The sequence below is a fragment of the Myxocyprinus asiaticus genome, chromosome 45 (genome assembly GCF_019703515.2).
Source record: "Myxocyprinus asiaticus isolate MX2 ecotype Aquarium Trade chromosome 45, UBuf_Myxa_2, whole genome shotgun sequence".
Taxonomy (NCBI): Eukaryota; Metazoa; Chordata; class Actinopteri; order Cypriniformes; family Catostomidae; genus Myxocyprinus; species Myxocyprinus asiaticus.
The window spans coordinates 27,549,718-27,563,730 of record NC_059388.1 but is presented as its reverse complement, the minus strand read 5'-3'; the positions used below and the strand labels follow the sequence as shown (position 1 = coordinate 27,563,730).

The window sequence follows — 14,013 nt, the reverse complement described above, 5'->3', positions numbered from 1 at the left end:
CAAATGCCCTGCCGATGTTCACTCTAGTTTTCACTCGACCACGATCATGTTCCCACTTAGCCAGACGGGATTCAGTAGATAAATGTTTTTTTGGCTTACTCTGAGGTTGTGTAGGAGTCTGGGAGCCGGACGTTTGCTGGATTCCATCTCTAAGATAACGTTACCTAGTGTTGCAGACTGTCTGTTGATGCTGTTGAATAGCGGAAGATAAGCTACTGTCTGAGGCAAGACTCTCAGGAGCACGCATAAACGTCACATCCTTTGGATTTTCCCGGCAAAAGCGACCCGCTCCCTTCGTATGAAAATCAGTCTACAGGCTTTAATAGGCAACCTAGGAAGTCCGGGAAGGGCTCATTTTTTAAGTTGCATTACAAGCCGTTCACACATTGGCAAAAAAAAGGTGACTATTACATGAAAAATTTTACATATTGCACCTTAAAAATATACAGTAAACATTTTTATATATTTAAAAAGACCTGTTGTTTTACAGTAAAATGTTGTAAACAAACTTGTGATGGCGAGCAGCTAAAGGTCTGGATAATTATGCGCTGTTATAGGATTGTAACAAATACAGGTGGCTTAAAAACTACTGTAAAATGAATGTCACAACAATAAGCCCCCACAAATTTCATTATATTTTATGGAAATAGTTATGTTTCTTCTTATTTTGAATATCAGTTAGTACACTGGGGTGTTCTGTGTTATATTTGATGTAGTTTAGTTAATGTTTATTAGATTATTTCAATTTCACATGTGCTACCCTGATGGTGTTAGTGTTTGTATGAGTGACACTGAGCACTGTCTCTACATGTTTGTCAGTCATAGCTACTGGAAGGGCCTCTATTGATGAATTTCATGTCATCATATGCCTTTTTGTAATTACTATGGTGATTAACATTACATTATTATATGAAAAGCAGATTTTTACAGTGTCATAAGGTTAATATATCAATTTTATTATTTAATAATATAAACAACAGTAATGCATCGTAAAATATACAGGCATCAAAATTACATCCCGTAAAGCCTGAAACGTTGTTACAACAGTTTTAAACTGTAAAATTTACAGGTTGTTCTGTAAAGTTGTTTACATTTTTACTGCATTTTTTACATAATTATTCAGGCAACCACAGCTGCCTTTTTTTTTCTTTTTTTAAACAACAGGAATTTTTTTTACAGTGTGTCCATAAGGACAGTGTAACAAAGAAATGTGTGTACCCTACAGTATTTGCTTCACAACCAGCAATGTGATTAATGTACAAACCTGTGAATGTATATGTACTGACTCAATGATCCATCTGAAATATTTCCAAGAGTAGAAATAGTAGAATAATTATGGAATGGAATCACTTTGTAACTAACATCTTTTATAACTATAATTCTATAACTACAGTTTTATTTTTTATTTTGATTAAAATTGATATTTATTTTTGGTTCTGACTGTAATGCTCTTAAAGTGGGTTCAACCAGCGGAAAGGGCCATGGCTAAGCAATTTCATATTTTAAGCACTTTAGAACATCCATCTTAAATCTGTCTAGGAGTAGGAGGGAACCTCAACAAGGGAGTGACATTTAGAGTGCACTGGAGTGTACTAGCCATTTGTAGGGTTAGAATAACAAAAGTGAATAGGTTGGATAGAGAGCGGGTGAGTGTCAAAATTTTTACTTTTGGTGATTGTGAATTTTCTTTGTGTGGATTTTGATATTTTGATAATGACTATCTAAATCATAAGATTGTCTAAAATCCCTATTTCTGTCCTTAACTATCTGTGCACCTGATATAATTTTGCCAGTTTCTATATGTTTCTGTATTTATTCTTTAAATATCAAGATGAATGTCTGATCCATATCACCTTTTGTTAAGGTGATTTGTAGATTTCTTTAGACTTCTCATTTCTGAAAATTTTTGAATTCCACAGATAATTCCAATGTTCATATGTTTATTGTCTGTTGAGCAAGAATGCCGTGTTCCATGTGGCTCATTCCACTTCTGAGTAAGTGACAAAAAACAAAAACAACTTTTTTTCTAAAAACATAGTATACCAGTGGTTTCCTTTTTGACACTTTTGGTATTCTTCTATAACATAAAGTTCTAGGCAATACCATTTCAACTAATGCCAATTCAGTAAAACTGATGGATGGCTTCAACACTTGTTCTGGAAGAGTGGAGGTTCTCTATAATGGAATATGGGGAACAGTGTGTGATGATGGCTGGGATCTATCAGATGCTGCAGTGGTGTGTAGAGAGATGGGTTGTGGAGATGTTATAGAGGCAAATACTGGTGCTTATTTTGGAAAAGGTTCAGGATCGATATGGATGACAGATGTAAACTGTGTAGGAGTTGAATCTACACTGAGCAGCTGTGGGTTCCGTCAATGGAGAGTGAATGACTGTGACCATTCAAAGGAGGCTGGAGTCATCTGTCAGTGTAAGTTACTAATATTTATCTTTGAGAGAACAGCTTCTAATATTTTCTTTTACAATTGTGTGGATGTGCTGTGGGATTATGCATTGATAGGCCAGTTGAATGTTCTAACTGCTCCTCAAGTTTCTTTTTTTCATTTATGTGGCCTTTAGCACCCATCAGGTTAGTGGATGGCAGTAACTCATGTTCTGGGCGGGTGGAGGTTTTCCATGATGGTGAGTGGGGAACTGTGTGTGATGACAGCTGGAATTGGAATGAGGCAGCAGTGGTGTGTAGAGAGATGGGCTGTGGAGATGTTATAGAGGCAAAAACTGGTGCATATTTTGGCCAGGGCACAGGGCAAGTATGGTTAAGTGGTTTACAGTGTTACAGCAGTGAATCAGCACTGAGAAGCTGTAAATCAAGTGGATGGGGAAAAAACAGCTGTGGACACGATAAGGATGCTGGAGTTGCCTGTCAGTGTGAGTACAAAACCTTTTACACGCAATGTTCCGGGTGATTTACAGCTTCATTGCTATGCATTTGTGGCATGCTATTGGCTACCACAGAAAATAATTTCTACTCTCAGTTTGTGAAAAAGACATGTTTACACATTGAACTTTCAAATATATTTATAGTAATACACTTATACTGCAGACAAGTGGGCCGGAGGGTTTATTAGCAGGAATGTGAAGCTTGAATTTTTGTTAAATCACATACTTTAATTCTTCAGTAAACATTTGTGTTAACTGAGCTGTGAAGCTCTCTAAATGTTTATTTTGAGACAGGAGGGTGGAATATGTTTGGTTATTCCAGAGGGTGGAATATGTTTTCTGCTTCAGAGGCTAAGAAGGCCATATTCAAATGGTGATGAGTTGGAATTATTTTCAGTGGTAATTGACAACATGCCACAAAATCTCTCCTTAAAATTTGGTTGTAAAGAGCCCCGAATATTGCTTTTAGAACATAATTCACATGCTTATTTCAAGTTTTTAACAGGGTAAGCTGAACAGCTCATTAAAACTGCTCTCATGTGCATATCAGCCAAAATTAAGCTGGTGGATGGCTTCAACGCTTGTTCTGGGAGAGTGGAGGTTTACCATCAGTTTTGGTGGTTGTGGGGAACAGTGTGTGATAATGGCTGGGATCTATCAGATGCTGCAGTGGTGTGTAGAGAGATGGGCTGTGGTGCTGTTGTAGAGGCGAAGAGTGGAGCTTATTTTGGACAAGGTTCAGGATCAATTTGGATGACTGATGTAAACTGTGCTGGAGATGAGTCTACACTGAGAAGCTGTGAGTCTCGTAAATGGGGAGTGACTGACTGTGGTCATTCAAAGGATGCTGGAGTCATCTGTCAGTGTAAGTTACTGATACTTAAATTAAATAAACAGCTTTGTGTATATGCCCTGTGTTGTCATGCATGTAAAAACGGAGGCTGGATTTACCCACCCTTCAAAACCATATGATTCTTTTTCTTCTGTGGAATACAAATGGGGATAATTTGCAGAATGTCCAAGCTGCTACATATTTTACAAAAAATAAAAGTAGACAATGACTAGTGGTTGTCAAAAGACACAAAAGTACCATTAATTGCTGCCTTGTTTATTTTATTTTTTTCTGTCGCCATTAGCCCATACCAGACTGGTTAGTGGCATCAACTCTTGTTCTGGGAGGGTAGAGGTTTTCCATGATGGTGAGTGGGGAACAGTGTGTGATGACAGCTGGGATTGGTCCGAGGCAGCATTGGTGTGTAGAGAGATGGGCTGTGGAGATGTTATAGAGGCAAAATCTGGCGCATACTTTGGCCAGGGCACAGGGCCAGAATGGATGAGTGCTTTACAGTGTTACAGCAGTGACTCTTCACTGAGAAACTGTAAATCAGGTGGATGGGAACAAAACACCTGTGGACATGAGAAAGATGCTGGAGTCATTTGTCAGTGTGAGTACCAAACTTTTTATGCAAAATTAACAATATGTTTTACATTCACAATCTTAATCTAAACAGGTAAAGGTCATCAGATAACTGATAACTGCTCTCATTGTGACATCTCTTATTTATGTGCATATCAGCCAAAGTTCAGCTGGTGAATGGCATCAACTCTTGTTCTGGAAGAGTGGAGGTTTTCCGTCAGTGGTCATGGGGAACAGTGTGTGATAATGGCTGGGATCTATCAGATGCTGCAGTGGTGTGTAGAGAGATGGGCTGTGGAGATGTTATAGAGGCAAAGAGTGGATCTTATTTTAGACAAGGTTCAGGATCAATATGGGTGACTGATGTAAACTGTGTTGGAAATGAATCTACACTGAGCAGCTGTGAGTCCCGTAAATGGGGAGTTAATGACTGTGACCATTCAAAGGAGGCTGGAGTCATCTGTCAGTGTGAGCTTTTTGTGTACTCTCTCTGAAGAATAAAACTTAAGGGTAGTTTAACCCATAAAACTAAAAATTCTGTCACCATTTACTCACCATCATGTCATACCAAACCAGTTTGATTCTCTTTCATCTGTGGAATACAAAATGAAATGTGTGGCAGAATGTCCTAGCTGCTCAGCAACCTTTTTGACATGAAGTGCCCCCCCCTTCCCAATTTGTTTTTCTATCTTGTATTTTTCTGATTTAGTAGTTTATGTTTCATGAGTAAAAAACGTGTGCAATCATGATATAATCATGATCCTGCATGTGAATGTTCACAGTGCTTTAATGAAAGAAAACCTGTCCTTTTGTACTAAATGAGTTTACACAGCTAATGTCACAAATTTGCTTATTTGATTACTGATCATGAAATTGTATGGAATCTTAAATATTTCTTATATTATGTCATACTACATTTTACTAAATCACACAGAGGGGTAATCACTAGCATGCAAGCAACAGTGAGAGAGGAGCAGGCTATTTTATTTATAAGAAGTTTTTCGCAACTTCATTCAATCTACATCTTGATGTAATCCTTCCTCATGATTGGAGACTAAACACTATTAAAGTGTGACAAGGCTCACGCTACGCCTGCAAGCCATTCGCACATTACAAGCCAATCAAGTATTTAGCCCTTTAACTGTATTTTTAGGTTTAATTTATATTTTGAATAGACTCAGATTTTTGAACCCCACGATGTGGGTTTATGTTTTATCTTTTAATCGTTTCATGTAATTTTGAGTGTGACTGGTTTAAGGAAGGTGTACCTGTATGCTGGGTTGGAAATCTCAAGGATTAATAATGGTGTTTTCCTTATTACATCACGTGTTGTTCTGAAAGCAAAAAGAAACAAATGAAACACGGAATGTAGGCTGTCATCCGCGCAGCCTGACTGAAGCAAAGCAGGAGCGTTTACTTGCATGATTAAGCGAACGTGTCACACTGCCGGCTCATGATGCACGAATCTGTTGGGTATACTACAGTCTTGTCACATTTTAACTTTTTGTTTAGCTTCCCATTCAGCTCATGAAAACACGCTGCGTGATCATGAGGAATAATTACATCAAGATGTAGATTGGAATTCAGGTGCAGAATTTATATAAATAAAATAGTCTACTCTCTTGCCCTTGCTGGCGTGCCACTGATTACCCCTCGGTGTGCCATAGGTCTAACCCTTCCTGTTTTTTATCTGACATAAGAAATGTCAGCGAATGAAATTAGACATACAACCAAAGATACTAGTCTGTAATTTGAACTGTTTTTGGCTGAATGATCACACATTTAATACATTTTTTAATTGATTGTTTCTTGTGTTTCTTTATTCTGTGTGGCCATTAGCCCCAATTAGGCTGGTAAATGGTATCAACCATTGTTCTGGGAGAGTGGAGATTTTCCATGATGGTGAGTGGGGAACAGTGTGTAATAACGGCTGGGATTGGAACGAGGCAACAGTGGCGTGTAGAGAGATGGGCTGTGGAGATGTTATAGAGCTAAACAGTGGTACATATTTTGGCCTGGGCACTGGACCAGTATGGTTAAGTGATTTACAGTGTTACAGCAGTGAATCTACACTGAGAAACTGTAAAACAAGTGGATGGGGAAAAAGCAGCTGTGGACATGAGAAAGATGTTGGTATCATCTGTCAGTGTGAGTACCAAACCTTTTACACAAAATTAACAATATGTTTCACAATCTTAATCTTAGCATGTTAGCAAAGAGAAGTGATAAGATTTAATCCACTGTTAACTTCTCTCATTGTGACATCTTTCTTTTTTGTGCATATCAGCCAGAACTAAAATGGTAAATGGCTTCAGCTCCTGTTCTGGTAGAGTGGAGGTCCTCTATAATGGTCAGTGGGGAACAGTGTGTGATAATGGCTGGGATCTATCAGATGCTGCAGTGGTGTGTAGAGAACTGGGCTGTGGAGATGTTATAGAGGCAAAGACTGGTGCTTATTTTGGACAAGGTTCAGGATCGATATGGATGACAGATGTAAACTGTGTTGGAAATGAGTTTGCACTGGGCAGCTGTGAGTCCCGTAAATGGGGAGTGAATGACTGTGACCATTCAAAGGATGCTGGAGTCATCTGTCAGTGTAAGTTACTAATACTGTATTTAACTGGAATCAATAGCTTTTTCAACGTTCTCTCTGTCATTGCTGTAGATGTTCTAAACAGAGATTACAGAAGCTCTTTGTGGGACTGTAAATTGAAAAAGAAATATGGTTAATTAATAGTTAATGTAAAGGGAGTAAAACATGTTAAATATACTTTTGATCCATATATACAGGTGCATCTCAATAAATTAGAATGTCGTGGAAAAGTTCATTTATTTCAGTAATTCAACTCAAATTGTGAAACTCGTGTATTAAATAAATTCAGTGCACACAGACTGAAGTAGTTTAAGTCTTTGGTTCTTTTAATTGTGATGATTTTGGCTCACATTTAACAAAAACCCACCAATTCACTATCTCAAAAAATTAGAATATGGTGACATGCCAATGAGCTAATCAACTCTAAACACCTGCAAAGGTTTCCTGAGCCTTCAAAATGGTCTCTCAGTTTGGTTCACTAGGCTACACAATCATGGGGAAGACTGCTGATCTGACAGTTGTCCAGAAGACAATCATTGACACCCTTCACAAGGAGGGTAAGCCACAAACATTCATTGCCAAAGAAGCTGGCTGTTCACAGAGTGCTGTATCCAAGCATGTTAACAGAAAGTTGAGTGGAAGGAAAAAGTGTTGAAGAAAAAGATGCACAATCAACCAAGAGAACCACAGCCTTATGATTGTCAAGCAAAATCGATTCAAGAATTTGGGTGAACTTCACAAGGAATGGACTGAGGCTGGGGTCAAGGCATCAAGAGCCACCACACACAGACGTGTCAAGGAATTTGGCTACAGTTGTCGTATTCCTCTTGTTAAGCCACTCCTGAACCACAGACAACGTCAGAGGCGTCTTACCTGGGCTAAAGTCCTCTTTTCAGATGAGAGCAAGTTTTGTATTTCATTTGGAAACCAAGGTCCTAGAGTCTGGAGGAAGGGTGGAGAAGCTCATAGCCCAAGTTGCTTGAAGTCCAGTGTTAAGTTTCCACAGTCTGTGATGATTTGCGGTGCAATGTCATCTGCTGGTGTTGGTCCATTGTGTTTTTGAAAACCAAAGTCTCTGCACCCGTTTACCAAGAAATTTTGGAGCACTTCATGCTTCCTTCTGCTGACCAGCTTTTTAAAGATGCTGATTTCATTTTCCAGCAGGATTTGGCACCTGCCCACACTGCCAAAAGCACCAAAAGTTGGTTAAATGACCATGGTGTTGGTGTGCTTGACTGGCCAGCAAACTCACCAGACCTGAACCCCATAGAGAATCTATGGGGTATTGTCAAGAGGAAAATGAGAAACAAGAGACCAAAAAATGCAGATGAGCTGAAGGCCACTGTCAAAGAAACCTGGGCTTCCATACCACCTCAGCAGTGCCACAAACTGATCACCTCCATGCCACGCCGAATTGAGGCAGTAATGAAAGCAAAAGGAGCCCCTACCAAGTATTGAGTACATATACAGTAAATGAACATACTTTCCAGAAGGCCAACAATTCACTAAAAATGTTTTTGTTATTGGTCTTATGATGTATTCTAATTTTTTGAGATAGTGAATTGGTGGGTTTTTGTTAAATGTGAGCCAAAATCGTCACAGTTAAAAGAACCAAAGACTTAAACTACTTCAGTCTGTGTGCATTGAATTTATTTAATACACGAGTTTCACAATTTGAGATTACTGAAATAAATGAACTTTTCCACGACATTCTAATTTATTGAGATGCACCTGTACAGTACTGTGCAAAAGTTTTAGCATTTATCAATTAATATCATACAAAACCCATTTAACATAAAAAAGCTAAATCAATATTTGATGTGACCATCTTTGTCTTCAAGACAACACAAATTCTCCTAGGTACACCTTGACACAGTTTTTTCTTGGTTGTTGGCAGATAGGATGTTCCAAGCTTCTTGGAGAATTCACCAGAGTTCTTCTATCTATTTACGGTCTCAATTGCTTCTGTCTCTTCTTGTAATCCCAGACTGACTCGATGTTCATTGGGAATGTTTGGGGGCAATGCCATCTGTTGCAGGGCTCCCTGTTCTTCTATTCTATTGCAAAGGAATGTTTGGAAGTCTAAATGTATATTTCCTATTGACACACTAAAGCTGAAGATATACATAACCATCTTAAGACATTTTTTTTTGTGAAACATCTTATGTGCCTAAGACTTTTGCACAGTACTGTATCTATTAAAGTCCCCACAAACTGGCTTGATGAGCATATGTTTCCTGTTGACATATTTGCGTTTAAAGCAGGAAGTTATTGAAGGGATGGTCCTTTTTTTTAAATAGCCAAAAAATAGACTAAAAGCCACAAATTGTCAATTTTCATTTCATGGGGTCTTTTTGGCATAGTTTCTTTTATTTTTATTTTTGTCTCCATTAGCTCTTATCAGGTTGGTGAATGGCAGTGACTCTTGTTCTGGTAGAGTGGAAGTTCTGCATTATGGTCAGTGGGGAACAGTGTGTGATGATGGCTGGGATCTATCAGATGCTGCAGTTGCATGCAGAGAGATGGGCTGTGGAGATGTTGTAGAGGCAAAGATTGGAGCTTATTTTGGCCAGGGCTCAGGGCCAGTATGGATGAGTAATTTACAGTGTGATAAAACTGAATCTACCCTAAGAGATTGTACAGCAATTGGATGGGGAACAGGCAGCTGTGGACATGAGAAGGATGCAGGAATCGTCTGTAAACGTGAGTACAAAACCTGTCTCTAATTTCAACAAATTAACAATAAATACATAATCTAATCAAGGTTACTTGGCATAAGATGTAGTACTAGAACTAAAATAGACCATTTGGAAAAAAAAAATATTTTTCCATTATGATCAAAATCATAATAGAGTACATGGTAACCATCTCCCCTCATTTGTGTGAGAAATAGATCGTGTTAGGCTTGTCAATGGCATGGACTCTTGTTCTGGTAGAGTGGAGGTTCTCCATAATGGTCAGTGGGGAACAGTGTGTGATGATGGCTGGGATCTATCAGATGCTGCAGTGGTGTGTAGAGAGATGGGCTGTAAAGATGCTTTAGAAGCAAAGACCGGAGCTTATTTTGGACAAGGTTCAGGATCGGTATGGATGAGTAATGTAAAGTGTGTTGGGACTGGATCTATATTGATGAACTGTCCATATGACTCGGGTTTACTCAGCTGTGGCCATGAGAAAGATGCTGGAGTCATCTGCGGATGTAAGTGTCAATATTTTAATTTCATTTAATATAGAGTACATTCTGACATTATGCAAAACACCACCACGTGGTAGGGATCTTTACAATATTTTTGAGGTTTTTGAACCAATTTTACATAAAATGCACTTACACATAGCTTTTAATGTGGTCACGTGCTATTTGATTGTGATCAGATCGCCAGACAATGTGCCATGTACATAAAACAAGTCACCATGCTCTCTCAGCAAGTCCAGGTGCATAGACCAAACAAAATTGTCCACAGAAAAAGAACAGATATGGCCTGTAAATTTTTGTAAATGTAGATACAACTTGTTTTATGAGATCATGCTGAATCTGTAATTGTTAAGAAAGTATTTTATGACAGCATTATTGATATATATATATATATATATATATATATATATATATATATATATATATATATATATATATATATATATACATCATTCACTTTTTCTCTCATTCACATAGATGTTAAAATATTTCTGAGGATTAAGGTGAAGGCTGGCTCTGGAATCAACCCAAATGATCCTGCAATCATGAATAACATTTTAGAAGAGGTGAGTGCTTTTCTTTGCTGCAATCTATTGGCTGTTCATGTTACTGTTGGCTCTCTGTATGTTCATTTATTTGAATTTCATAGATGGGGAGGAAGCTACCAACAGATGGGATTTCCCCACTCCAGTGGAGAACTCAATCCAATGGAAAAGTCTTCCAGAAGGGAAATGTATTCGTACTCTGACAGGTTGCCAAAACTTAAATTTAGTTCATTTTAAATTATGAATTTAATAGTTCCCCACAATAAAAATGCACAGTGGTGTTGGTACCACAGGTTATTGATGGAATACAAAAGAGAAAACAAGCTCACATTATCTTTCAGGACACTGGATGCTACATTCTTCTATATTTCTAATCTGACCATGTAAAAATTAAATGGATAATTATGTTACATGCTTTTTCTGTTGTAAGTTTTAGGTGCTTCATTTATCTTCAATTAAAGATAATGTTTAATGTTCTGATGTTTGTTTAGGTACTGATAAAGCTGTGTCCTAATTAGCTAGCCAACAGATATGTTAATAAGATGTAATGTATGTAGTTGTCTTAATATACCTTATTGTAAATTTTCAATATTCTGTTTATAGTTTTAGAATGTAAATGTACCAATATAATTATTGAATTAAATAAAAATCCATTCGTATTTAGCTAATAATTATGTTGTTTGAAATACATATAAATAAATTAAACAGTATAAAATCTATCTAAAAATACTTTTGGTAGTTACCAATGCCAGCATACAATGTAAACATCAGCCCAATTTTTTTTTTTATGGAGATAAATGTACAGCTACTATCTACATGAATGGAGAAAGGCCGAAATCTCCAAAATGGTTGGTCGAGATTACGATCAAAGAACATATTTCAAATCAGCAATAAAATATGTCAACAATGGTCCTGAATTGTGCTTCTTTGGCTCAGATCACGCTAAAGATAGCTATTTTTCAGGCTGGTCCAGCTAATGTGCATAGGTGTGCTCGAGTTGACTGACAGGCAATCTCTGCATCTAAAAGCTTATTGGCTCTTTTAACTGTAAGGTGGGACTTCCTTTTCTAAAAGCATCAAATCTGATGTTTTCAGTTTCTCACATTCCAGTGATCCACCTCTGGCTAAATAGTCTCTGACTTAGCTCAGCCAAACATGTGCCAATGTGGCATACTTGCCAGAAGCCAATCAAGTTATTGCATACTATTTTAATAATGCAACAAATGAAAATTAATACACACTGACATCGAGGTTTACGCTGATAGCGTAATGTGTTTCATCAAAAAGTGCATGGAGGACATAGTTCTGACCAGGACAATATGGATCTATCCGAACCAGAAGCCATGGATAAATAGCGATGTTTGCGTGGCACTTAATGTGCGGACCTCCGCTTTTAGTTCCGGGAACGCGGAGGAGCATAAACAAGCCAGTTATGCCCGCCAAAAAACAGAACAGCAAAACGCCAGCACAGGAACAAGATTGAAGGACAGTTTAACACCACCAACTCTAGAAGCATGTGGCAGGGAATTAACATCATCACAGACTTTAAAGGGAATAAAAACTCCGCCATGAACACCGCTGCCTCTCTCCCGGATGAGCTAAATACTTTTTATGCTCGTTTTGAGGGAAATAACACCGCCCTCGCGGAGAGAGCTCTCACGGCCGAAGCTACAGAGGTTAGTTCACTCTCCGTCTCTATAGCGGATGTAACCCGATCCTTCCGACGGGTGAATATCCGCAAAGCCGCGGGCCCAGACGGCATTCCGGGCCGTGTCATCAGAGCGTGTGCGAACCAGCTGGCTAGTGTTTTTACAGACATTTTCAACCTTTCCCTCTCTTTGTCTGTAGTCCCCATATGCTTTAAAACATCCACCATTGTGCCTGTTCCAAAGCAATCAAAAATAACTTGCTTAAATGACTGGCGTCCTGTTGCTCTGACCCCCATCATCAGCAAATGCTTTGAGAGACTAATCAGAGAGTACATCTGCTCTGTGCTGCCTCTCTCTCTTGACCCATTGCAGTTTGCTTACCGCAACAACCACTCCACTGATGATGCCATTGCATCTACACTACACACTGCTCTCTCCCACCTGGAAAAAAGAACACTTATATGAGAATGCTGTTTGTAGACTACAGCTCAGCATTCAACACCATAGTGCCCTCCAAGCTAGATGAGAAACTCCGGGCTCTGGGTTTAAACAGCTCGCTGTGCAGCTGGATCCTGGACTTCCTGTCAAGCAGACGCCAGGTGGTTAGAATAGGCAGCAACATCTCCTCATCACTGACCCTCAACCCTGGAGCCCCACAGGGCTGTGTTCTCAGCCCACTCCTGTATTCACTGTACACACATGACTCTGTGGCAACACATAGCTCCAATGCCATCATTAAGTTTGCTGATGACACGACGGTGGTAGGTCTGATCACTGACAATGATGAAACAGTCTACAGAGAGGAGGTACACACTCTGACACACTGGTGTCAGGAGCACAACCTCTCCCTCAACGTCAGTAAGACAAATGAGCTTGTGGTGGACTTCAGAAGGAAAGACAGAGAACACAGTCCCATCACCATCAATGGAGCACCAGTGGAGAGAGTCAGCAGCTTCAAGTTCCTGGGTGTCCACATCACTGAGGAACTCACATGGTCCATCCACACTGAAGTTGTTTTGAAGAAGGCTCATCAAAGCCTCTTCTTCCTGAGACAGCTGAGGAAGTTTGGAATGAACCACCACATCCTCATACGGTTCTACACCTGCACTGTAGAGAGCATCCTGACTGGCTGCATCTCCGGCTGGTACGGCAATAGCACTGCCCACAACCGCAAAGCACTGCAAAGGGTGGTCGAACTGCCAGACACATCATCGGAGGTGAGCTTCCCTCCCTCCAGGAAATATATACAAGGCGGTGTGTGAAAAAAGCTCGGAGGATCATCAGAGACTCCAGCCACCCAAGCCATGGGCTGTTCTCACTGCTACCATCAGGCAGGCGATATCGCAGCATCAGGACCCGCACCAGCCGACTCCATGATAGCTTCTTCCCCCAAGCAATCAGACTTTTGAACTCTTGATCTCCCATGATCAAAATACATCAGCACTGCACTTTATTACTCTTACTCTTATATCTCACGCCGGACTGTCATAAATTATATTATTATAATATATATATTCTCTCTTAACAACTTACTATCAACCGACAGCCTGAATGTCAATACAGTACAATACAACCTACTGTACATTCTATATATACTACTATATATACTTTTTTATTTTTATTGAATAATGTGTATCTATATTGTGCGTATTGTATACTGTACAGTGTATGTTATTATTTGTATACTGTGTTGTGTGATATATGTGTATATTAGACT

General features: G+C 39.1%; 1 protein-coding gene across 1 annotated transcript; it reads left to right on the top strand.

The window, feature by feature from the left end:
* Nucleotides 1–1,615: 1,615 nt before the first annotated feature.
* Nucleotides 1,616–11,546, top strand: LOC127434868 (deleted in malignant brain tumors 1 protein-like). The gene is made up of 13 exons (XM_051687900.1): nucleotides 1,616–1,646; nucleotides 1,920–1,994; nucleotides 2,091–2,429; nucleotides 2,579–2,887; nucleotides 3,450–3,764; nucleotides 4,036–4,344; nucleotides 4,476–4,784; nucleotides 6,156–6,464; nucleotides 6,604–6,912; nucleotides 9,304–9,612; nucleotides 9,803–10,108; nucleotides 10,580–10,668; nucleotides 10,752–11,546. The coding sequence occupies exons 2-13, from the start codon at nucleotides 1,961–1,963 to the stop codon at nucleotides 10,848–10,850; spliced, it is 3,036 nt and encodes a 1,011-aa protein (XP_051543860.1). The 5' UTR covers nucleotides 1,616–1,646; nucleotides 1,920–1,960; the 3' UTR covers nucleotides 10,851–11,546.
* The last annotated feature ends 2,467 nt before the right edge of the window (nucleotides 11,547–14,013 follow it).